This window comes from Strigops habroptila, chromosome 2 (assembly GCF_004027225.2).
Source record: "Strigops habroptila isolate Jane chromosome 2, bStrHab1.2.pri, whole genome shotgun sequence".
NCBI classification, from domain to species: Eukaryota; Metazoa; Chordata; class Aves; order Psittaciformes; family Psittacidae; genus Strigops; species Strigops habroptila.
Window position 1 is genome coordinate 12,857,061 of NC_044278.2, and position 24,783 is coordinate 12,881,843.

The 24,783-nt window shown below is 41.8% G+C and overlaps 1 protein-coding gene across 22 annotated transcripts in view; it reads right to left on the reverse strand.

Annotated features, from left to right (window-relative positions):
* Positions 1-134: 134 nt before the first annotated feature.
* The window catches only part of LOC115601563 (rap1 GTPase-activating protein 1-like), a 45,952-nt gene continuing 21,303 nt past the window's right edge, over positions 135-24,783 (reverse strand). For 6 of the 22 annotated variants that reach the window (XM_030471751.1, XM_030471750.1, XM_030471747.1 and 3 more), the window contains 16 exons: positions 23,581-23,659; positions 23,240-23,293; positions 23,066-23,149; positions 22,710-22,810; positions 21,942-22,071; positions 21,537-21,692; positions 19,245-19,316; positions 18,984-19,070; positions 18,201-18,335; positions 16,528-16,674; positions 14,832-14,935; positions 12,301-12,417; positions 7,770-7,896; positions 7,579-7,681; positions 2,324-2,409; positions 135-2,165 (listed from right to left, as the gene is read on the reverse strand). In XM_030471751.1, coding sequence (XP_030327611.1) covers positions 2,142-2,165; positions 2,324-2,409; positions 7,579-7,681; positions 7,770-7,896; positions 12,301-12,417; positions 14,832-14,935; positions 16,528-16,674; positions 18,201-18,335; positions 18,984-19,070; positions 19,245-19,316; positions 21,537-21,692; positions 21,942-22,071; positions 22,710-22,810; positions 23,066-23,149; positions 23,240-23,293; positions 23,581-23,659 — 1,606 coding nt within the window. In that variant the 3' untranslated portion in view covers positions 135-2,141. Of the gene's footprint in view, positions 2,166-2,323; positions 2,410-7,578; positions 7,682-7,769; positions 7,897-8,720; positions 12,217-12,296; positions 12,418-14,831; positions 14,936-16,527; positions 16,675-18,200; positions 18,336-18,983; positions 19,071-19,244; positions 19,317-21,536; positions 21,693-21,941; positions 22,072-22,709; positions 22,811-23,065; positions 23,150-23,239; positions 23,294-23,580; positions 23,660-24,783 lie in introns of those variants that run through there. The other 16 variants (XM_030471758.1, XM_030471756.1, XR_003989388.1 and 13 more) reach the window with 15 other exon arrangements.

Below are 24,783 nucleotides of genomic sequence, written 5' to 3' on the forward strand. Positions count from 1 at the left end.
GTAAACATTTTTCTTTCCTGATCAGTTCTCTTTCTCTTACCCAAAAAGCATGAGGATTAAATTGTTATGGGACTGTGATCTCTGGATTTCACATACCTTCCTGCTTGTCCTTTACAAACACACATACATACAGGTTAAGAGAAGTTGGCCACATTCTCCTTTTATTTTAAGTCCAAGGTACTACATAGACACTAGAAGCACAGGACAAGGTATTCACACTTGCCTTTTACTCTGCAGCATGGCAGTTAAGGAGACACAAGAGAGAAGAGTGGAAGCCAGAGGAACAATTCAAGCCCAAAGAAAAATCTAGGGAACCAGTCAAGTGTTTCAGAAGGAACTGTGCCCCTCCTGGACAGTATTTTATATACCTTGCTCTGCGGTGACTGACGTTTGAGAAGACCATCATACAAATGCTTTCTTGGGAACCACCCCCAGACCCTGCAGGGTTTTAAATTAATGCTATTTTTATAGTAATGTCTTTGGAGGACAGTGGTAAATACCATGTGAATTTAGCTGGTAACTGAACCAGACTGTGTTTCGCTTCCTCAAGGGTGGTCTAATTGCTGTCTATCCAAACGTGGTTTGGATATGGCTATATATGACTTCCCATCATATAGTCTGCAGAGAGAAAGATAGGCATCCAGTAAAATTTAAGAAATTTCACACTGAAATAATTTGAACCTGGCCCTATATTGGCCGAATTGGAATAACACACTTTAATATTGATTTCTCAGTGATTCCTGGCTGTCTCTGACACACCACTGAAGGAAGCAGAAGAACTAGTAGCAGCTGGAATTCCATTTTTTGTTGCTTTCTGAAATTTAAGTAAAGCATATTCATATTTGTTCACTTAAACAGCAAAGCTTGGAACAAAGCATCAGAAAAAAGAAATCTGTACCCTTCATGTTCTTACACCTGTAAGCGTTGTGGTAGTATCATTTGTTCCCCCATCCACAATTTTTCCTTCTTGCACATCTTTCAGCTCTTCAGGAAATATGCTATCATTTGAGAACTCTTTCCTCCTTTCCACCAGTACACCCATTAGTCTTTGGGCAAATCCTGCCTGGAATTCAAGGAGATGTTTGTGAGATACAAGAGGCTACATTTCTTTAGGAGTTAGTTAGAATGATAAGGAAGTTATGTAGGTGGATGTCACAGGTTTCTTTGAGTCCCTTGAAGCCACATTAAAGAAATTTACCATTTCCCCCCTTGAAATTTCTAGTCCCCAACCTGTGCTATCAAGCTGATTCTGAGGTTGTGATAAAAATGGAAGGACTGAAACATTACTTTAGGCCAAATCACCGTGTTGGCCCAGGGCCACTGCCAGAAGCAATTCCATCTCAGAAATGGGTGAAATATATTTTTGGGGAGGTAACGAACTCTGGTAGGAAGGTGGGAAGAATGCAAGGAACATCTTGAAATAATTTCATGGTGGAACCCAGGGTTGACTGAAAAAAAAAACCCCAGCCTTTGTGACAGAACGTTGTTGATTTTGCAGATGGATCAAATGAGATGGATCTTACAAACTACTATGTATTTCCCAGCATGATTTTAAAGGCCCTTAGACCTACCTGAAATCAGCAGAAACGAAATGCTCAACGCCATAGGTACTAAAATAGTACTTAAAGAGTACAGAGATAAGGAAAATTCAAACTCAGGATTTTCCTTACATTGTTTATAGCCTGTCCCAGTAATGCTGGGCTGAAAGCAAACAAGCAAGTGCAGAGTAGGCAGAAAGTCACAAAATGAGCAAAAGAAAGTGGTTCAGTAAAATAATGAAACCACAGGAAGCAGAGGATAAGTGCAAAGAAAGCTAGGCTGCATCTGAGCAAAGGAAACCGAACAATGAAAGAAGAGAAGAGATTAAGGCAGAGAGAGGTGTCTCAGTGCAAAATGTTCTCTGACAGGGAGCAGGCAAGCGAGAAAGTCAGAGCTTAGGCGGATTAAACAGGCCATGGAAGATCCTTTGGAGAAGAAGGTTTTCTGTGAAGCTGTACAGTACTTGCTGCACTCTCTCTGTGAGGTCAGAGGTAGCCCAGGGACCCGCCTCCATGCTGAACCATGGGCTTACAGCGCTTCTCCATGTCCATTACCTGCGCTCCTCACCCAGTGTGCACCAACACAGTCCTCCAGCAGCGACCTCACACGCAGCACAAAATGGAAGCCTGCAGAACAAGGCAGTTCTTTAACCTTCCTCTGCAATCATCATCATGTTGTCCTTTCAACCCGCAGCAAACCAAAGCCTCCTAAATTAGGGGTCTCTCCTTTCTCCCATCCCTACCTCTGTGCGAGTGAGAAGGAAACATTTTGTTGAAGCACTTACTGGATTATGGTGCTGAGCATCTGCTTTGCTGTCTCTTCTTTTTCCACTGGAGCCAGCAACACTGCTGGAAGGAAGCAACCTGCTTCCTAGATGGGAAGCAAGCACAGAACAATAAAGAAATAATCAAGAGAGTATCCAGGAGGTGCACACATGGTTTTACCCAAACTTTCCACACATCTGTGGCTCATCCAGAGGTAAGAGTGAAAGGAATGTATCGACACCTAACTTGACTAATGTTACCTTGACCTACTTCTCATTCCAGCTTGCCACACAAGGAAAATGACTACTTGGCTTTCATATTATTAAAAGAAAATAAAATAGAAATCATTAGCCACTGGTTCGAGGCTGTGTTTCAGTTCCATAGCTGTTCTGGCTATAGCTTCTTGCCTAAATAAGCTGTATCTAATGAGTAATGAAGGCATTCTCCACCTCCCAGATGTTTCCATTAGACCCCGTTTTCAATTTCTGTAACACAAAAAATAGTTTAAAATAATACATCAGGTTCCAGTAGGTGACAGCATCATGCTGTCAAGCTAAGAAATGCCAGTGAATACATCTGTGCCCTTATCCTTAAGAATACACTTCATGAAGCAGAGTCTAATCTCTCAGTGTTTCTCTTCCTTCTCCTCCCTCTTCCTGCATTTGACCTCAGGGTTTAAGGAATTTGCCTGTCATCACATATTAACACCATGGCAAAAACAGGGATGAAATACTTTGCAAAATTCACAAACATAAAACATTGTTCTGCTTTCATCTCATATTCACCATACACACTTCACAAGAAATGAGTACGATGTCTTTTAATGTAACAGCCCTCTTCCTTACACCCGTCTAATTTATTCTTAGGTAACCCTCCATCCTATGCACTAAGGATGGTTTAACATTATTAAATATAATAATTGCATAAATAGTAGAGTTTCTGGGATTTAATGCCTATCTCTATTGCAACGGTAAATCTGTATTATAACTATTTTCTTTGAATCAGAGGAAAATGGAGAGTTTGAATTAAAGAGTTGGTGTCAGTGTGGAATGTGCTAAGGGGGCAGAAGGAGCAGATGAGTTACTTCAATGGCATACGTATCCACCACTCGATCAGGCAGGTTAAGAAAGCTGTAAAATTCAGCTAACGAGGGATTCCTGCAGTAAGATGGTAAGCCAAGATGTTCTTCACAGGAACATTTTTTCTTTTCGACCTATACACGATCTTACCAGTATTTTCTAGGGAATGGATGAGATGCAACTGTGTTTCAGCAATTTCTCAAAGATGGACTATTCCCTTTCCCAATTTCATGATGTAATTTAAAACTCTGTAATTTAAAACCAAAATTGGTACATCACTGTCATTTGTTGCTAAACTGTGGCTTTAAACAACATGAATTTGCAATACCAGGGTTCTTCTCCATTTTGTATAAATCCCAGCTCCAGTACTTCGAAATTTAATCATGATATATGTTTGAAGGTAGTGACTAATAGTCCAGGTAACTTAAAAACACATTTAAACCAACTATGCATATTAATTAACCCAGAAGTGTGTTCAAGAAAGTGTTAATGTGGGTTATAGCTGAATTTATACCCTGGCCTTGAGGGTAGGGGGAAGGTCGCCTCTGCCTCACGTGATGTGCAGTGGCATATGAGACATGTTGGTGCTTTAAAGCCAACTCAGAAAATAGCAGTTTTGGCGGCTGCAGTTCTCTATGTCTTTATCTAGCTCTGGCAGCACAATGACCACACTGCTGCCATTTTTGTTTCTTTCCCCCTTTCTGTAACTTTGCTCTCTCAATCTGAATGGCAAATTGGAGAATCCAAGAATGTGTACATGGGTTAGGAATTCTAGAATCATTCAGTGTAAGATCCAGATCATTCAGTGTAAGATCCAGACTTACAGCAGGCATCCAAAATGTCTCTGGTTTCTTCATAAAAAAAAATCAGTTCAGACTGATTTTACATAGTAAATTAACTGTGGCTGAATAGTTATTGTTTAGCTCACTAAAGGGCAAAACTAAACCACTCAGATGCCTCTTTGCATCCCAAGATGTTTTCTCTGTTTTAGGTTTAGCTTAACCCAGCATTTCTTCAGTTTATTATGCTTGGTTATGGATAATTACAGTTCTTCCCCATTGCATAGATTAACCCAAATTGTCTATGTTCATTTAAATGTAATTTTGTCTAAGTATATTAACATGTATTGATCTTTTGGTAATTAGCCTTTATTAGGACTGGCTGTAGTACATAAATTATGAACTTTTCAGTATTTGCAAAACTCAAAATAACTACACCATTCCTGGGGGTTTATGAAGTTGATCTTAATCCTATCTTCTCCTAGCTCAAGAACTGCCAGAATGTCTAGAAAATAAAATTTCAAAAACTTTGAAATTCCTAAGGACAAGATTTCACTTTATGCTTATCAAATGCAGGTTCAACTCTGCTACTTCATGTACCTCACACACACACACATAACCTTTTATTTCCTTCCTCTCTCCCCCTTCCTCTATTACCACAAACACATTATAAATGGTGTGGATGGTGATATCATCAAGCTTTCTTACTCCAACCAGCAATGGCACTTCCTTTCATACCATGAGAAAGACACTACTACTGAGAAACCACACTGAAAGTTTTGCAATGTCAGTATCAGATCGCTGCTGTTGTCAATGGAGAGTATAACACCTAAAAATGATGTTGAACTTTACATCGCATTCTCGGTATTGATTATTCTTAGCGATCTATATTGATAATGTCTATACCTGGGTGACAATAAGGAGTCAGCAGATACGGAAGCTATCTGGGAAGAGCAGCAGAGGCCCCTGGAAAGCATCCCTACTTCCAATATCCATAATAAAAGGGGAACAGCTTGGCTGAATAACCTAGCACTCTTCTACTGGAGAGTACATTGAGTCAGCAGCTTTTTCCCAAGGTGGCAAGCTGGGAGCTCAGAGCGGGCTGGACCTGTGCTATCAATCTAACACTTGGATCTCAATCTGAACTTTCATAGCCCAGCTACAGCTCTAGGATCCAGTGGGATTTTCTGTCTAAAAAAAAAAGAATGCAGGAAGAAAAATGTTGAACAAGTGTGTAGAGGGGTAAAAGGAGAGAGAACACAAGCCAATATAATAGCAGTTTATAGTGGCTCACTTCCACTTGGCCTTACATGACACCGGTAGATGGGAGCAGTAAATGGATTTGTGAAAAGATCACGCATGGATTAAACTATGGGCCATGGCAGGGCAGGCGTACAGCACTGTTAAAAGCAGCACTGCATTATGTCTGACTAGGAGTGCTTTTGGAAAAAATGGAGGGCAAGGGGAATTGCAGTTACCCAAAAGGTCAAAAGCAATGTGAAATCTTTTACTTGATGACAATAGACTCAAGCAGAACAAATTAATTTGCGTTTACACTTACTTTCTGCTCCCATTAGTATTTCTCACCACAAGTAAACACAAGCTATTAGTTCGCTTTTGATGGGGAACTCTCTTTCACACCTGCTTGGTCTCAGTGTGGTGCCACCAAGACTACTGGAGTGAATAGAGCTCAAACATTTGTGAGGGGGGCTGTGGCCTGCTCAGAATAGTCCCAGATCTGTGGAAATGGTAGGCTGCACAGTGCCAGGGTGATACGGTGAAAATCCTCCAGGCACAAAGTAGCTATTGTCTTTATGGTGTCATTTTCAGATCCCTTCAGAGACACAATTTCATGGTGTTGGACCTCCTGGCCTTATAGTATTTATTGATCACTCTGAGCTGATGACACTAAACTCGAAAGCCTTGAACACAAGGATCTACAGAAGCTCATTCTCAGCTTCTGCCTCTTAATAGCTGTCTCCTGCTGTGAAAGTTCCCTACATGCTCCTTTTCTGTATCACCACATTTAATACCTTTATGTCTCTCCCTCAGGACAGGCAGGCTCTGTATATAGCACACCACTTCCTAATTCTAGCATACTGCATGGCTCTCTTCTTCCTCTGCATGATCAGTAGCTCCATCTGTTTATTGTTTTCTTTCAGTTTCAATACCAGCTCTTCGGGTTCTCTTGTGCCTCTAAGCAATCATGCTGTGAGTTGTTCTGCAGGAGTGGAAAAATCTTACAGAACATCTCACAGAACAGAGGCCTCTGCAGAACGCCGCACAGTATCACAGCTCCATTGCTGTTGCTAAGATATAGGCAATTTTAAGCAGGGATCTGATGTCTGCTCTTGGTATCTCAGACACGGCTGCTGCAGAGATTGAGAGACCTAACTCTGCCTTCAAAGTAAGCTGGCTCTGCTTTCTGACCCTTGTAATCTTTTTCAACAATCCCTTTTCACATAATTCCTATAAAGATTTCACTGTTCCTTCCAACCAAGTCTCTTCCTTGCCCTCTACATAATCCCTAGTATCTCTTAGCATCTCAACCTGCTCCTATTCCAGAAGCTTTTAGCAACAAACATTAAGTTTCGCCTTCCACAGCTCCCAGTGGCTTCCCAATCTCAAAAGCTTGGTCATTTCAATCATATTTTCCCAGAATCTTGCACAGTCCCTTCAGTCTAATTCTCAGAAACAGACTGAAACTGATTTAAATTTTCCATCATTTTAGCATTAGGCTGATGCTCAAAAAGAACTGCTTCAGTCCAAACCAGTTCATTTTAACAAAGTGAAACAACCGCAAACAGGGTCTGAGATCAGTGCGGCTGATTGATACAACCTCAATAACAGATATTGCAGTAGTTCTGCCTGCTATAGGACTAAAGAGACCTTGTAATGGCTATAATCATCTCTGCACTGTGAATGAATGCAAGCTGACTTTAATCAACTATAATTTAATCAAGTACTACACTAAGAGCCCAGCTTTGGCAGTCAAACAGTAGGTTAGCTACTTGATTACCCACCTTCTCAGAAGCATAGTGCTTTGTTCAGGAAGTACTGTTTCTGTAATTCCCAGATCTAAACTACCCGGTTTATAAAGAGACATGGGCACTGCATTCAAAAAAACAATCACTGAAATACATGCTCTCCATAGAAACACAAACACATTAATTATTTGCAATTTACTGTAACTTCTACAGTGTGTACAGCACTATTTACTCATGCTGCTGAAACACACTTCCTCTCCTGTTCTCTCCCCATTAAAGTTTACTGCTACCTTCTCTCCCCATTAGCAGAGCCTATCATCTACCTATGCTTCTCAGATCTGAAGTATAGCATACAAAATACATGGCTCAACCTCTCATGTGCCTCTAGAAGCATAAGTAGAGGATTTTTTCTTTTTTCTTTCTTTTTTACCTGGTGAGCTGGAAGTACTGGGTGTGCAGTCACCGTCATCCAGCCACATGCTGTGAACCACTGAATCCTGTTTTGGAGGGCCCTCAAGAGAGCACATCAGCTCCTGGAGAGGGCAAAGAAGATGTAATTTGACAATGCAGTTGGTAAAATCAGTGAGGGTAGCCTCTGTTTGTTAGAGATCATACACCCACCCTGTCATTCTCCTCTTCCTCAGATGTTTCATTTTCTCTCAAACCACTACAACAACTGCTTACACTGGATGAAGAACGTGATAATGGCTGCATCACACAGTATCCTGAAGTCTGACTCCTGAGCATTCTGTGAAATGCAAGCATTCAACATCATCATGCTTATTGTTACACACAGGCTCGCACTTCTTGTGACATATTTTATTATATAGCAGTCAGAAGCAGAAGAAATTATCCATTCACAGCTAGTTTTTCCACCTAGGAAGAGAATTCAGATCAACTGGCTTGCATTCCTTCATTTCTAGTTGCTGCTTCATTTAGTAGAAACACCACTTATTTCCATTCTGGATAATTGTATGACCTAACAGTCTTAATGCAGAGTCGAACCACCTGAATTTAAGCACTGATTACCTGTAGACATTCACTGAAGTCAACAGATGCCTTCATTTTGGAGAGCAGAGATTTTAGGAGCCTAAATAAAACATGATGAGGTGTTAAACTGAGCATAAAGGGAAGGTGCTACTCAGCCTAAGGCCACCCATTCCCACAGCCACTCTCAGCCCATCATATTTGGTCTTATGTGAAATTCCAGACAGTACAAAGGGACTATAAAAGCACATTCTTCATGTCATGGAGCTTATAAACTGTTACCACTGTGTTTCTGGACACTGAGGTAGTCTGGTGCATGTTTCATATCTGTCAAGAAAGACCCTTAAGGTCAGCTTCTCACAGCTCAGAATTTGGGATCCACTGCTTGTTGCCATCTAGGAGAAAGAGCGGTCCATGAGGCTGATATGCTTTACATGGTGGAAAGTGCACTGTGCATGTAAGCCTAGCATTTATGACAAAATAGTCAGTGCCTGCACAAGAGACCATCTAATAAGAGAGAGATGAAGTGCTCAAAAATGTTAAGAAACCCAAAAAAGCTAAAAGAGGCAAGAAAGATAAGACACCTTTAACATACTAAATATATTTATTCCTTCAGAAACACTGCAAAATATGGCCAGTCTGACCTACAAGCAGTAATGAAACCTAAAGTCCCAGGCATATTACATGCCAGCATGCAACAGGGAGAACAGTAAAGATAGGGCCAATATAGGCCAAGGTATTTCTTCAGGAGACTAGGAAATATACTTTGGAGGAAATGAAGGCCAACATGCTTCTCCCTTGGCAGAACAAATGAATAACATGAATTTAAATGAACTGGGACTTAGATTTCCCCAAAGTATCTCCTTATCAGCATCCTTCCTCAGCAGGTTTCTCCATCCTTGTTCTCTGCACTGCACTTCCTGACCTATGTCATTGAAAGGCACTAGAGACCGATGGAAACATGGTCTTCTTCTCTTGCCTTCTGTGGGCCAAGCTGTTCTGTTCTCACTCATGTGAGGGGAGGGGAAGAGAAGGGGAGGCACTCAAGGTGGCCTCCTTTCCCCATCATTAGTAGAGGCTGCTTCAGTGGCTGCTGATGGGGCAATAGGAAGGGCATAGAGCCAAAATGCTCCAATAGGAGCTATCTGTCCATCTCCCTTTCCCAGGATTCCTGCTCCAGGAACTGCCAGTGGAGCGTTACTTGAAGCCACATGGTCTCTCCACAGTCCTTGAGGTCCTCTAAGTAAGTTCATGCTCCTCTTAGCCCGGACTCTCATTTCACCCCAAAAGTCTTGCCAGTATCTTCAGTGAGGCAACCAATGACTGAGTAGCATCCGGTCCACTCCTGATTGGCTTGATGTCCCCACTCAGATGTGTCTGAGGAGGGAAAACACACACACAAAAAAACCCATGTACTTTTCCTAGGACATGAACATACACAGTACAGTGCTTGATTTTTGAGATGCAACCCTAAAAGCCATCTGATCCTGAGGAGTTTTGCTACGTGGTTACTTAGGCTGGGTTCATTCTTTTGAGTCTGTCCATGGGAAAAAAGATTATTTGGAAAGCTACCAGGAGAGCAGAAAAAACTAAGGACAATTGTCCCTGCATGTAGGAGAGAAGACACTGTTAGCCCAAGTGAATGATGAGGTTTCATGGATTTTGGGCTGATCACTGCAGAAGGGTGTGTTGAAAACCAGCATGCGAGAATAGAAAAGGTAAATGCTGGTTTGTCTCTACTGCAAAACGATAAATCTATTATTTATGTGTTCTCTTTGCATTTATTTCCAAGTTGTTTTTAGAACATAGATGAAGAGTTTGATCATTCAAGTCTGGAATTTGAAATTGTTACTTAAGACTAGCAGCAAGATGCTGAGCATTTTTGCAATAGAGAAATTTCCAGTGATGCTACCCCCTGGAGAGAACCAGGATGGATTAATGACATGCTACCAGAGAAAACATTTTTAATATGAGCTGCATAAACTACCATAAAACTAGCCAGAACACTTTTTGCATTAGAAATATGCCTGTATCATGATCCTGATTTGCAGTTCCACGATTAATGACCAATAAATAGACTAATCCAGTAAAACTTCAGTAGAACTTCTGTCTCTAAGACAGACTGTTAGAATTACACTCCTAGCTTGCTCCTGCAATACTGTGCTAATGCTCTCTTGGTGAAAATGGTGTGCTTTACATGGTGGAATTACATGTTCTTGATTCCTTATCCCAGATACGATGCAGAAGGTATGACTGTACGTGGGCTGGTCCCTAACTCTGAAATCACAACTCTTAACCCTGGCTAATCACCAGTTGTGCAGAACTCCATGCTACATCCCATCTCAAGAACAAACTGTCCAGGAATGGGCTAAACTACCACAACTGTGAAAAGACTTTTTCTGGTGATTGTACAAGTGGGTTTGAGTCCACTACTGGAAAAAGATGCATAGAGAGAATCCTGGGGACAGAAGCAGACAGAGGGCTAAGAAGTCATACAGGTCATGCCTCACATGCATGAACAGCATTTATGCAAGTATTGTTAGTGAAATCCCATGCTATGTTTGCTTTCTGAAAGCATGTGATACCAATCTGAAACAGCCACTGCAGCTGGCTCACCTCCTCAGCTGACTAATGGAGGATGGGGCTTTGGGAAGTAGAGGAAGCCCATAATCAAGTGCAGAAATCAGGAACTGATGTCAAGAAAGCTTCATCCTTTTTTTGCAAGACACATTCTACAGGAGGGTAACCAGGATCAACCAAGCTGGTAAGATGTTTTCTTACTAGGCAGAATTCTTGCTGATTATGCAAGGTTACTTCAGCTACCTAATTAGAGCAAGAGTCCCTCACACACACGTAGCTATGAACTTCTAGTTCACTACAAAGTCCAAGTAATGCTGGAAGATGGGGGTTGCTGACCAGTCAGCAGTTCCACATCCTGCATTCTCTCTTGTCCTTGGCTGCCAGAGCTAGCATCTTAAATGGTCTGTTATCTCCTAGCTGTGCTCTCATCCTCCTCCACACCAAAATTTTGGACACCCACACAACCTAAAAACTAGTATCACAAAAACATACTTACCAGAACTCTGCATCTTGGCTGTGACAAAATTCTGGGCAGTCCTACAGCATACAGTTGGGTAGCTGAACTACTGCAAACAGTCACCAGCCTGTAATTCTTAGAGAGCATTGGGTCTAGTTGGAAGGAAGGCCCTTCCTTGCCAGACGTGGCACCTGGAGCAACTACAACAATCCAGGCCTGGTTGTAGGGCATCTTCTGAAATCTTCCTAGAGCAGCCCCACTCCCGAGAAAGGGACATGCCCCACCACAAAGTACTCGGTGCCCTTTTTCCCACAGGTCTCATCCAAATTCTCATGACAAAAATCAGGTGTGGGCAGGCTGTTCCAGAAAGTCAGCGGCAGTCTTGGGTTTAAAGACAGACTGCTCCGGAGTCTTGGAAGTATAAATGTGTGGTTTCCATGAAGTTGTGAAGGAACACAGCCCAGCATCATACAGCTTAGCAGCAGCAAAGCTGTGCTATCAAGAAAGTTAATTTTTCCAGTTTCTGACCACCAGAAACTGAAGAACTATTTTGCAGACTACTGCATGAAGTGTTTTGGAGAACACTGGCTGTGGTGTGGCATGCTTTATCAATGGAAAATGCACATGAGACCCTGCTGTAACACTTTGGGATGACTGAAGACAGGCTAGTTCACACTGGTTGGGAGTAGCAGCATGAATATTGCTTAGAGGGGCAGAACTTGAGTACAACCCAACATACCCTTGTCCAAGCTTCTCCATAAAGCTCCAAAATCACTCCAGAGCAAACTACAGAGGAAACATATACATGAGTAAGCACGGATAATTGGACAGCTAGGGATTTGTGTATCCTGTTCGATGCAAGCTAACGTTACAGTAAAGATATAGCCAAAATCACCTTTAAGTGGTCCAATCTTTCTTCACTGGCTCTTTAAGAAAGCTCAGTTCCTTACTTACATGCTCTGAATTACTGTGCCATGGCCAAAAGACATCTACCTTTTAAGATGCTGAAATGCCTGATGTGGACAATGTCAGGAAAACCTCCAACTGAGCAAGAGAGATACCACCACACTTCAGCCAATACCAAACACAGTGAGCAACTTTCAAATATTAACATTATTTTCAACTCACTTGCTCTTCCTGTTGGGGAACTCTGGGGAGCTGGGACTGGATGATCCATCAGACTTCAAGTCAAAGAATGTTCCTGGACTGTCTAGCACCTTCTGTATCCTCTCTGCAGTGTCTCTGCTGTGACAAAAAGAGAAACCAGTTATAGCCCAGGGATAGAGTTAACCACTATCTGTTCTAACACTTCCTTACAAGCCACAATACAAAGCTGGATCTCTCATATACACAAGAAAGGGAAGCAAATGCAGTTGTGTTGAAAAGGACAGACTCCTTAGATGTGACCTGTTGAGGGCAATGTATTAGAAATTACTAACTTTAAGCTCCTTATGAATTCATATAAAAGCATAAAATTATTTCAGTATTCTCCTTAAATTCTTCAACTTTTTCTTCTACCCCTCCCCATTTCCCCATCTCCTTGATTTTAAGAAGCTTTATGATTAGAGAGCTTATTTATTGCATAAAATATATTTTTATAATATATATTTCTATTTATATAATGTATAAATTTATAATGCATGATATATAATATAAATATATTTATTGCATAAAAAAGGATTCAGCGAATTTCCTTGTTTCAGGATGGTTACATTAGTGTGATTGCTACTAGTACTTGTAAAGACACTTCTGCAGAAAGCTGTCTGTGTGAGTAACTGACAAGTGGGGTATGTTTAATAAAGGATTGGAAACCCCAGGATTTTGTTGGAGTTTTTTTTTGTGGCTTCAGTGATGGAGTTCACAAAGTTCCTCTTCTGCTCTCTTGGCCAGTTGATCCTACCTGTACCCCTTCACATCACAGCTCCTCACGCCCTCACTTGTGCAAATACAAATGTTTGTGGGACTGGAAATTATCCTGACAAAAAACAACCCTGAAACTAAAACAACCCTGAAACTTCTATGGCGCAGGAACGAGTGAGATGTACTGGGTCAGCTCTGTCATCAGAGCCTGCATATCATAAAGCTTCAGGGTGAAGTCCCACAGGACATGTTGAGGACACTGTTGCCAGAGAGTGAGACCGCTCCAGCCACCTTCACTCTTGCCGAGTGTACTCTCCATCAGCCCTGGTACCCATCAGGCTTCTCCATGAGCCAGTTCATGGCAGAACCTGGCAGCCAATTAATCCAATAAAAGAAAGTTGGTACTTTTTCTGTTAGATTAATGGGCTGAATCAGTTCCATGAAGGGTCCACTAAGCATCTGAGCCATCACAAGGAACAGGACAGGGCTGGGTAGCTGAAACAGAAACCAGGAGAGGGAAAGTATGGTATCTGCTTTTCAGTAGCAATGAACTTAGACTGGACCAGATGCTAGTGAAACTGCACCTTCAAGAACTACCCAAAAAGTCTTCCATGAAACACAAGATAAGGCTCAATGTGCCTCATGTCTAAGATTACAAATAAGCAAAAGGAAAGCTAAACAAACCAAACTCCCTCCTAGCAAAAAGCAGGGGAAAAAAAAAAAAGGGAAAATCCAGGATTTTTTAAGGGGACAGTGAAGCATGTTGCACACAAAGCAATGGATTGAGGGGTGCAGCTGCATAAGGTACGAAACTATTTAATGCAGTCAGGAGCTGTAGTTACTGTGTTGGGTGAGACTGTTACAGGGAATTTGTCTCTGATTTTCTTTTTCTCAAAGAAAGTTCTATAGTATTTTTATTGAGATTAGCTCATAGGCACCTCATTAAGGAAAGGTCCAATAACTGAAAAGAAGGGAAAAATGCAGTAATTATCCTTACTGTGAAATCAGTAGTTTCCACATAGAAGATGGCTTTTTCCCTTTTACACTGAGTCATTAAACTGTTCCCTGGAATTCTTGCAACTGGGAAAACTGTATAATAGATGCAGAACGCTCATGTGACTTTTAATACTTTATAATCTTAAAAAGGTGTCTCAGCTAGAGCTGAGACAAATTTATCAATTTACCTATATAATCTCTTGTGACCAAGAGACAACTTTTGAATGGTTGTAATTCTCTCAAATATGCCATGTCATACCTTGAATCTATATGTTACCTCTTGATTACAATTATTTCTAAGACCATCTAACTTAAACACTAGTCATTTTGCTTTAAAGCATTTTTAATTTAATTCCTTTAAGATACTGGAAGTTTTGCCTATTTGAATGTTTTAACAAGAAAACACACGCACACACACTCCCAATTTCGCCTTCCAAAGTAAAAGCTTTTAATCTGGCTCTTAGCTAAAGTGGCGAATACAGAACAGGAGGACCAGGAGGGCTGGATCATACTGCACTACATTTAAGAGCAATCTTACTATGTTCCTCCAACTGTTTCCTCCCTTCTTCCTCAAATATTGATAGTCTCCACTTCCACATGTCCTTTTTTATTTTGTCTGTTTCTGTCATTTGTCCATTTCTCCATTAGTAAACAATCAGGCTTTTCTTCCCATTCCAACCATTTCCATTTCAGTTCTCACTCCTATTGATTCTCTTCTGTCCTTATATGTGCCTTTCTATCTTCCTTTTCTCATCTTCTCCTGTTTTTTTTTTCCCTCTGTCTTATCTTCCCACAGCTCATACCTCTTTTCCTCCTGTATGTTCTCACTGCCAATGGCGCTACTCCGTCGCCCATGGAAGCGGCTGGCTCGAGTACGTGATGGGCTCCTACCAGGCAAGGCAAAAGACTACAAAAAAGGAAAGTGTGACAGAAAGGAGGGGAACAAGACAGGAAGAACTGTGGAGAACTGGAAGCATGGGATAGGGTGTCTGCAACACCTTACAAAGGAGCAACAAAGGAGCCAGATTCTCTCCTTTACTCTGAAACACAGTAGCATGGCCCAGCTCCACCAGTGCAAGGAGTACTTTCTGTCAGTGAGAAAGAGAAGCTAGGGCTTATAAAGGTGGTATGAGAAAGAGACAGAGATATAGAAACAAAGGCAGAACAAGATACACAGCCAGTATACAGAGAAAGAGACTCAGGAAGGGAGATATCCCATATGATGAGATAAGGAGAGGCAGAATCAGAAAGGCAGAGAAAACTACAAGTTAAAAGGAGAGGAGGTGGCAGCAAACCCAAGTCGTTACTATTCTGTGACTTTGTTGTGCTGACATACAGAATTCATGCAACCCAGCAAACTGTCACCAAGAAATTTCCACATTGAAAGGCATCTTCCTGGCTTACACATAGATGTTTTCTTGTAGTTTGCCTGTATAGACATCATTAGTGCAGAGACCACAGTCAATTGGAAGGGTTTTGACCAAGGTAACCATATTTCCAGTATCAGAAACATGTATCCTTTTCGGGAAATGTTTGTCGTGTCATTTGTTTGTAGGATTGGGTCTACAAAGATGCTGGAGAGGGACTCTTCATTAGGGACTGTAGCGATAGGACAAGGGGTGATGGGTTCAAACTCAAACGGGGGAAGTTTAGGTTAGATGTAAGGAAGAAGTTCTTCACTGTGAGGGTGGTGAGGCACTGGCACAGGTTGCCCAGAAAAGTTGTGAATGCTCCATCCCTGGCAGTGTTCAGGGCCAGGTTGGATGGAATCTTGGGTGACATGGTTTAGTGCGAGGTGTCTGCCCATTGCAAGGGGGTTGGAACTAGATGATCTTAGGGTCCTTTCCAACCCTAACTATTCTATGATTCTATGATCTATCACGCTAACATTGATCAAGGATGTTTAGTATCCTCATCAAATAAGAAAGGCTTTGATGGTGACTGGAAATATTCACTCTTTTTATCACCCCAAGTTTTTATTAATTTGCTGTTTGCTCCCAACATGCAAATTCTACTTACAGCAAAACAGCACCTTGAATAAACATTGTGCATCTGGTTTATCCTACAGAAAATAATCTGACTGGTGAAATTGGAGAAAATGGAACAGATCTAGTGCCCTTATGTTCTGAGCTCTTGCCACATGACAATACAATACCACTGTGGTCAAACCACTCTGCATGCATTTTTTTAAGGTATGGCAACATACAGTATCTACTCCAGGATAACAGAGATAGATGTCTAATGTAGAATCACGTTTGGCTTTTTTCTCCCAGTCTGCAACAATGTCAGCTCTAGTTTCCAGATGAACTGTGGCTAGAGACAGCACAGCTAAAACACACTGCAGTGCATGCTGTCGCCACTTGTGAAACAGGATGATACAACAACAAGAGATTCACAGAACGACAAGAGGACAAACTAATAGGAAAAGAGAAACAAAATCTATGGATGGGTCACAAAGGTACGCCAGGTTTCTCCTGACAGCCCACCCGAATACCTTACCGCAGCAACGGCCTTAGGGCCCTCGGCGACACTCTGGTTGAGGGCAAGGCCAGCTGGCATTGGGCGACTGGGCAAGGTAGCTGGCTGCTGCTTTCTCATGGATATTCCCATGGTATCCAGGCTCTGGCTGCGGCCTCTGATCACCCGCTGAACAGGAGGGAGGCAGGGAAACAGACAAACACAGATATACATATAGACATGCACACGGTAGGGTAGTATGACAATAAAGCACAACAGATTGGGTGGAAAGTTGTCACAGACCAACACCAGAACCACAGAAATCCGAATTCCTAGAAGGCAGCATCTTAGATATTACCCATTCTTGGTCCTAGGCAATTCACTGCCAGGGAAGAACTCTTCCTCAAGTATATTCTCTACTTTTACCTCCCTTGTCCTGTTGCAATAGAGATTCCCTACCACTATCCCAGCATACTGGATAAACCAGCATAATCTGTACCAGTCCCACCCACTACAGGCTACAAAATCATACTGTTCAAGACTGTAAGGTTCAGTCTTGCATGAACTTGAGTGCTGGTTCCAAGGGGAAAGCAGCCATACCAAAATCGGCAGCATTTGAAAAAGCCATTTTCTGAGTTTACTCAGCCTTTTCCAGCCTTTTCCAAAGGTCATCTGTGTACATGACATGCAAGTCACAACATCTGCTAGAAGTCAGAAAAAGGACATTTTGGGATAATTAGTGTAAGACGTGGATGGGTATGAAATTCCTGGTTAGCAGCAAAGACAGGATAGACAGGTTGTATGTAAGAATACACATCACTAAAGCATCCCAGCTCTGACCAAAGCTATGCCTATAGCTACCAAACCTATACATGAATGGATTAGTTTCACAGACCTCAACAATTCCAACAACCCACTACACAAAGCAGGTGGAGGTCATCTGAAGAAATGATATTTAAAATACATCTCTCTGTCCAGACAGACAACCTATTATACAAAAGAAGTGTTGAGGCATTACCCACAGAAGTGGAAAGGGGAAGTAGACAGGAAAGTGATACAAGATTCTCTTGATATAATTGGTTCAAAACTCAGGTTTGCACATTCATATGAAAACTCTGCTTTCTCATATCATCTTGATCACTTTTAAAATTGAGTTCTGTCACTTGATCCTGACTTATCACAGAAAAAGCATCATCTACGCTGAACAAAGGTAAATTAACTCTGGCTTTTACAGCGTAAGTAAAGCATCACAGTATTTCTACATACTGCATGCACAGATACGTTAGAAACTCTCTTGCAGTGGCTCTCGCAACTCTTTCAGTTATAGTGAGAATGAATTGGAAGAGATCTGCTGGAGGCACTGAAAGCTGCTTGCTACTAGTTATTACAACTCCTCTTGCAAACACTCCTTTTTCTGTAGTCATGGAGTGAAACCCCATCTGACACCAGCATGAAGTATAAAGACTTCTGAGGGACAGTATGGAATTCCACCCTGGCCCGCACTGCAGCTCTGCAGGAAGGAGCACAGAAAGGGGAAAAATGTCTCTTTTTGAGAGACATGGTAAAGCACAGCTGAAGATGCTCTAAAGAAAGGCTGCTGGATGGAAAGACTTAAGCACAGCTGCTCAGCAGGGTCAATACTCCTTGGAGGGACACACAATGAACTTGAGAAAAGTGTGAGCAACTGGGTAATGAATCAATCCACTACGGCTCACCTTGAAATTCTCAAGGAAGCCCCCACTGCCGTTCTCTATCTTGTCATCCTCCCCTATGGGTAATCCCATCATACTGCGACTGCGAAGCTGCAGCTCCTCAAAAAGGCTCTCCAAGAGGGCACTCCGGGTTCTTTCCTGCATCAATATGAGGAATGAAAACACAGTTATTATTCGGAGGGATTTTTTTGTCCCTCTGTGTTTTTGTAATGTCTCACATACTCCTTGATATATAAATAAATAAATCAATCACCACAAAAATTACTTTGAACAATATGAAGTGGCTTTAGCTGTATAGTTATGGAATACATTACAGTAACACCCAGCCCTCTTAAGGTCTTTCTAAAGCAAGTCATAAAGGACATCAGTATTTTTTACAGGTGATGTAACAGAGGCTTGTTTTTCACTTGATCAGGCAAGCAGCAAAGTTTGGAACAGAATTTTGGTACCTTGAACCAAAAATCAGTAATATCAGTACAAATCCTGAAGCGCAATACTCAGTTTCAGCTAATACAGGATTTCCTCCAGCAAAATGAAGGAAATGCATGATATTCCCATTCTGACTTGAGGATTAGATCTTTACATTAGAATGTACCTGTGCATATTCTATCACACCTGCTGTGAAATATAAAGGAAGCATCACACAGCTGATTATAATCCCATTTCATCTTCCTTTTTTAAGCAACACAATATTAGAAGTAAAAAAAAAATAATTGTACTGTATTTTCTTAACGTCAGAAATAAGTTTTATAACTTCTAATGGAAGCAACCAGGCAATAGACTCACCTCTAATTTAGCAAATTTCTCAGCTCGATAGCAGCTGTACTCAGCATTGATGAGCTTGACCAGGAGAAATTCACGGAATTCTGCACTCTACAAGTCAAGATGAAGACTAGAATGGAGATGAAAACAGTAATAAAAATAGCACACTCCACCTTACTACTTTTTAGACCTCCAAGGCCCCTAGCCAGACTGACAATACTGACTCAGAACACATGGGTGTGCACCACATCCCCCTGCCATCAACACTGGACCAGAGAAACAAACCTTTCTAAATATGGCTGGATTTGGCAGAGGGGGTCCAAAGAAGGGGACATCATCTCGGGCTGTGACTGAAACCTGAAACAATATAAGGGGCAAAAAATAAGTGTCATAACACAAGTGAGACTACCAAAGCCTTCAAACTACCATGGTACATCCCATCCCTCCTGAATATTTACATAGCTGAAAGAGATCTAACATGCTATCCTGTGCACCCATCTATTTCTGAACTCACTGAATGGATGTGCTGATTTATCTCCCAGAAATGCACATTTCAGCTGTGCACACATTAAGAGCAACAAAAACCAATTAAACTAATTGCTTTTTTAAACAGTATTTTCAATAATAATAACCAGTGTATTTAGAACAACAACAACAAAATGCTTCTATTCAGCCTGCAATATTTATCTCCACTAGAAGAACCTTTGCCAATATGGTTGTACCATATTGTATGTACCAATATGTATGTGTTTTTGACGGAGAATCCTCAGTGGAGATACACTGCACACAGAGCGGAGTATCTGTGAAACCACCTCTCTGACACACACATAAACATACATGTTTGAGATGGAACAATACCATTATTTGCCATTTCATACAACAGGGAACAATACCATAACTTAACAGCAACTGCCTCAAAATAACACTTTAGTGTAAATGTCACAGAGCCCATGAGAGGCATGAGTTTAGTAAGAGAAAGAAGGAAAGGGGCCCTCAATTTAATTCAGATTTCTCACACTGTAGGCCAGCTCCCCTAGTTACAAGGCCCCCCTCTCCCTAGCTATCTACCTCCCAATAGCTACAAGGCCTCCCAATAGCTATCTACTAGTTAAAATCCTGCTGTTCATTTCTCATTTTCTGGCTGCAAAAATTGATTCAAAGAAATAAATACCATTAATATTCCAATTTAACCTCTAGGCATTAAAGCTTAAGTAAAGAAAAAATGGATAGGAAATATATTCCCAAACTGCAGGCTCCCAGGCACTTGAACACTCTCAAGGCAGAATAAGTTAAAACCCCTTTGGAAAAACCTTACAGAACACTCTATGTTGGCTCCAGTGTCCAGACTGGGACTATTTTCCCTGCCCGTGGCAGGGGGGTTGAAACTAGATGATCTTTAAGGTCCTTTCCAACCCAAACTAACGTATGATTCTATGGTTCTATTTGTTTTTCATTAAAAGATACAAGCAACCCTACTAGACTAACAAAAACAACAGCAGACACTAACAACAACAACAATTGCAGACAGGCAAACATGAAAACAAGAGTAGTAGGAAGAGACAAGACAAATGCCAAGCTTCCCCAGCTCTTTCTCTTGTCATTAAAAAAAATCCAGTGAATTTCTACACCCTATAAAATAGAAGATGAGAGGAGAACTGGAACGCCATACCCCTGATCCACATGAGGCTATCTTTTCACTACAGACCTGGCTGCCCATAGCGTAGGGAACAATGGAAGGTGGTTGTTCCATCCCCAGCACCCTCTTTGGTGGGAGTGGAGATGGGGAACCTGTCCTAATTTTGATATTCCTGGTGTTTTTGTAGACCTCCATGGTATAAGGACTCATCATCACCAAATCAGAATTCCTACATAACATGAGACATAGCACTTTGATTAAAGTGGTTCTGCACTGGAAAATCCATCACAGAATGCAAGCTTCCATACATTTTCTGCTGTCTCAGCATGACAAAGTTGAACATTAAGTTATATAGGCATCAATATATAGTCATGTGACAGAAAGAGCTGTGTCCAAAGGGTGCAGGTAGGGAATTCATGTTCTGGCAGGGCTTCTTCCAACTGGAGGGCCCTAACAGGTAGCACTTTCCTCTCAGCTGGGCATCAGTTCTGGGATCCCCAAAAGCAGATGTAGGTGGTTCAGATTAGGCCAACCACCTGTACCTGACATACAGTCTCAGGCAGTGCATGATCTCAAGCACTGTGCTGTGCAGATGAGCGATGCAGACATGGCTGTCACTCAGGTGAATGAGTTTTATGTGATTTATATAGTACAAGCAAGACATCTCCCACAATAGGATCAATTGTACCTCGTGCTCTTTGATGTAAGCAAAATTTTGTATTTGAATTCGTCTTGCTTCAATTCTCAAGCTTTAAGCTCTAAAAATTCACCATCTACTTTTAAAAACATATAACTACATTCAAGTTTCATGTATAGATACTTAACAAATTAGGATGACAGCTGGCTGAACCTATACCTCTCCCAAAGGCCCAAGAACACCTTTCCACTTCAAGCATCAGTATCAGTAAATCAGTACAGAGGAATCTATTGGTTCTGCTTACCTTGTAGAGAGTGTCCCCAGTGGTGTCATGAGTGAGCTGAACTACCACATAAGCATGTAGGAAATTAGAAGCAATCATATCAGGGACAAAAGGTGTGCTTTCATCTTGGAAGATGATGGCTACGATGTCATTCCCAATGTGACGCTTCCGCTGAAGCTGTTAAAAACAATAAAGCAAGGCGGCAGGTGAAAATGAGCAGAACAGTATAATAAAGCCTCAAACACGAGTTGTGTAGCATCTCCAACCCATGTGTTCAACCAAATCCCTCATCACTACTTTTACCATTACTCCAGCAGTAATTCCCAATATTATGCAGCTGGGCATTCTCCCCTCTATGCAGTCCTTCACCAAATACCCCTCCTCTCTTAGCCCCACTGTTGTATTTCTTAGTTCTCCTTTGAGTACCTGCTGGGAATCTCCCTCTGTGAAGGGCAGCTTCGTAGATACATGAAACATGATCTCCTTGCCTCGGAAGTTTGTATAGACTGATTCGGTGCCTGTTTGACCTCTGGTAACATCCAAGCCTCCCCGGAACCTGAGCAAATCCATACCATGCCATCGGTCAGGCATTAGGGCAGAGATTAGAAAGTGGAGAGAAGAAAGACAGTATCAATAACAGTAGCTTGGTACATCAATATTATCAAAGGTGTATCTTAAGAAATCAGTAATAGTGAAGGCAATAAATCTTCCCAAAGCAAACGCACTGATTGAAGCTGCACAGTATTTCAGCTGATGAACATACTTGCTTGCTAAAAGTCACGAAGCTAAACCAGGGATCCTCAAAGGAGCTACTTTCTGCGACAGTCTTCTGAGAAACACAATCCATATTTTAGAAATACAGGAAGGATGAGCCACACCACAGAGAGACTAAAACAATACTGACCCATACCATTGCGAAACAAACTTACCTTTGCACAGTCCAATAAAATTATTCTTTGCTGATATGGTGGGTCAGATTAAGATACGAGGAAACCCTTAAATGAAAATACCAGCACAGACCTAAGCTCCAGCTTGTTCCCAGACAGGATTGCTGACAAAAGCATTCTGGACTTCTCCACCTGCACTGGGATTCACAGGACACCACACTTTTCTGAAAACAGGGCTCTGTTAATAGAGTCACACACACGGTGTTCCTTAACTCAGTCTGGCTTTCCAACTGTGCTAGGTACGCACCCACGGAAATCCTGCAGCTGAATCTTGTCACCAAGGAAATCCAGGAACTCCAGGAAACCCAGACTCTCTTCTGTGTTACTGAAGACTTCTTCTTCTGTCGTCTTTAAAAGACAAAGAAGTTGTAAGGAGCACAAGCGGTACAAAACACCAGGCAGCAATTTCTATACACAGTTTTGTATAACCAGCTTTGAGGACCTGCACAAACAAATCAATCAACATAAGGCAAGCTTCCATCCTTTCTCTTTACAGCATGTGTATTTTTCACAGGATAACACAGACTTTCTTAATGCATTTAAGCTAAGAAAACTGACTCTTTATGTTTTGCCTCAATTATCATGGGATCTAAGGGAGCTTACCTGTCCAGGTTTCTGGTAGATGACCCCAAATTTGAAGTTATTGCTTATGACATGTTCATCAAATGCAACAATAAGCTGCGAAGCCTGAGGTAATGAAAACACAAGTTATCAGTTGGATGTCATTAGCCATACCTTGATGGAAAAGGGACATAAGGACATATCAGAACATTGTACCTTGGGGTAGAGGACAGGAAAGAAGCGTTCAACATTCACATCCTCACACACTAGCTGTTGAGTGAAAGAGAGCAAGAGGGAAACAGAAGTGAGATTATCGTGTGCCCTGGTTCGCTGTGGGCACTAGAGCATGGGCACTGCTTCTAATTATCTGATAGGAGTCAGGCAAAAATTCTGAGGTAAATTTAGAAGAGAAAGAAGGGAAGATAAAGGGAAGTGTAAAAGGGAAGTACATGACAGTACTGTTGGAGTATAGTAGAAAATAGGGAAGTGGGAGGACAGAGGTAAAAGTAACTTGAAGAATGAGGCATTAAGAACAATCAGGCAAGCACGAATCTCACCTTTGCCATCTGGACAGCATTAGGAAACTCATTCAGACAGGAAATGGGGATCAGGTCATGCTTGGTGCCAGTCCGCGTCCTGACACGAAACAAAAAAGTCATTAGAGAAAAGGCTGAAGGGAGACACAAGCAACACTGGCTCTTTAAAGAAAGAGTAGCCATTCCCTCAGATTATCCTTAAAGCAGTCAATTCCAGAGGATTAATTTTAAGCCTGGTGCATAAAATCACTGGAAAAGGGAGGTTATTTACACTTCTTATTGCTCATCAGTTGTTGTGGGGAGCAGAGGAAGACAAAACAGGGATGCTTAGTCTCTTGCTCCTTTGCATTCTTTTCTTGCTTAAAGAAATATTTTGCTTTCCCACTACCACCATTTTCTTTCAGAGAAATCTAAATGCTGAAATACAATTCATGGACACAGCATTATAATGGATTCATAAGATCATACAATGAATGTTTGAAAGACTGTTAAAAGGTCTGTTAGAGACAGCCTCAGAAAGCAGATCTATGCCAAGTATAGGAGGTAGAAACTGGTGTAGCATTGTTCCAGAAAGCTGATGGAGGATCCTCAGCTGATGGCTCCAAGACGTGTTGATCACACAGGAGCACACATGAAGTCTCACAGAGATGAGGAAGGGGCATCTGAGGAAATAGGAGCCAACAGGCAAACACAAGTAGAACACTCCAAAGGAATTAAGAAGTGTTCCTCTAAGAAGGTGACGAGGCCGACAGCCCAGCTGAAGTGCTGCTACACCAATGCACACAGCATGGGCAACAAACAGGAGGAGCTGGAAGCCATCGTGAAGCTAGAAAGCTATGATGTGGTGGCCATTACTGAAACTTGGTGGGATGGATCCCATGACTGCAGTGCAGCTCCCAATGGCTACAGGCTGTTTAGAAGAGATGGGCAAGGAAGGAAGTATGGAGGGGTTGCCCTCTACACCAAGAGAGGGATAGAGTGCAAAGCGTTGTCTCTCAAGAATAGCCATGAGCAAGTTGAAAGCTTATGGGTAAGAACCAGGGACCCAGGTAACAAAGGAGACCTTGTGATTGGTTCCACTACAGGCCACTCAATCAAGTCAAGACTGCTGATGAAGCCTTCTTACTCCAGCTACAGGAGGCATCATACTCACAGGCTCTTGCTAGGAGACTTCAACCACCCTGACATCTGCTGGAAAAGTAGCACGGTGAGCTGTAGGCAATC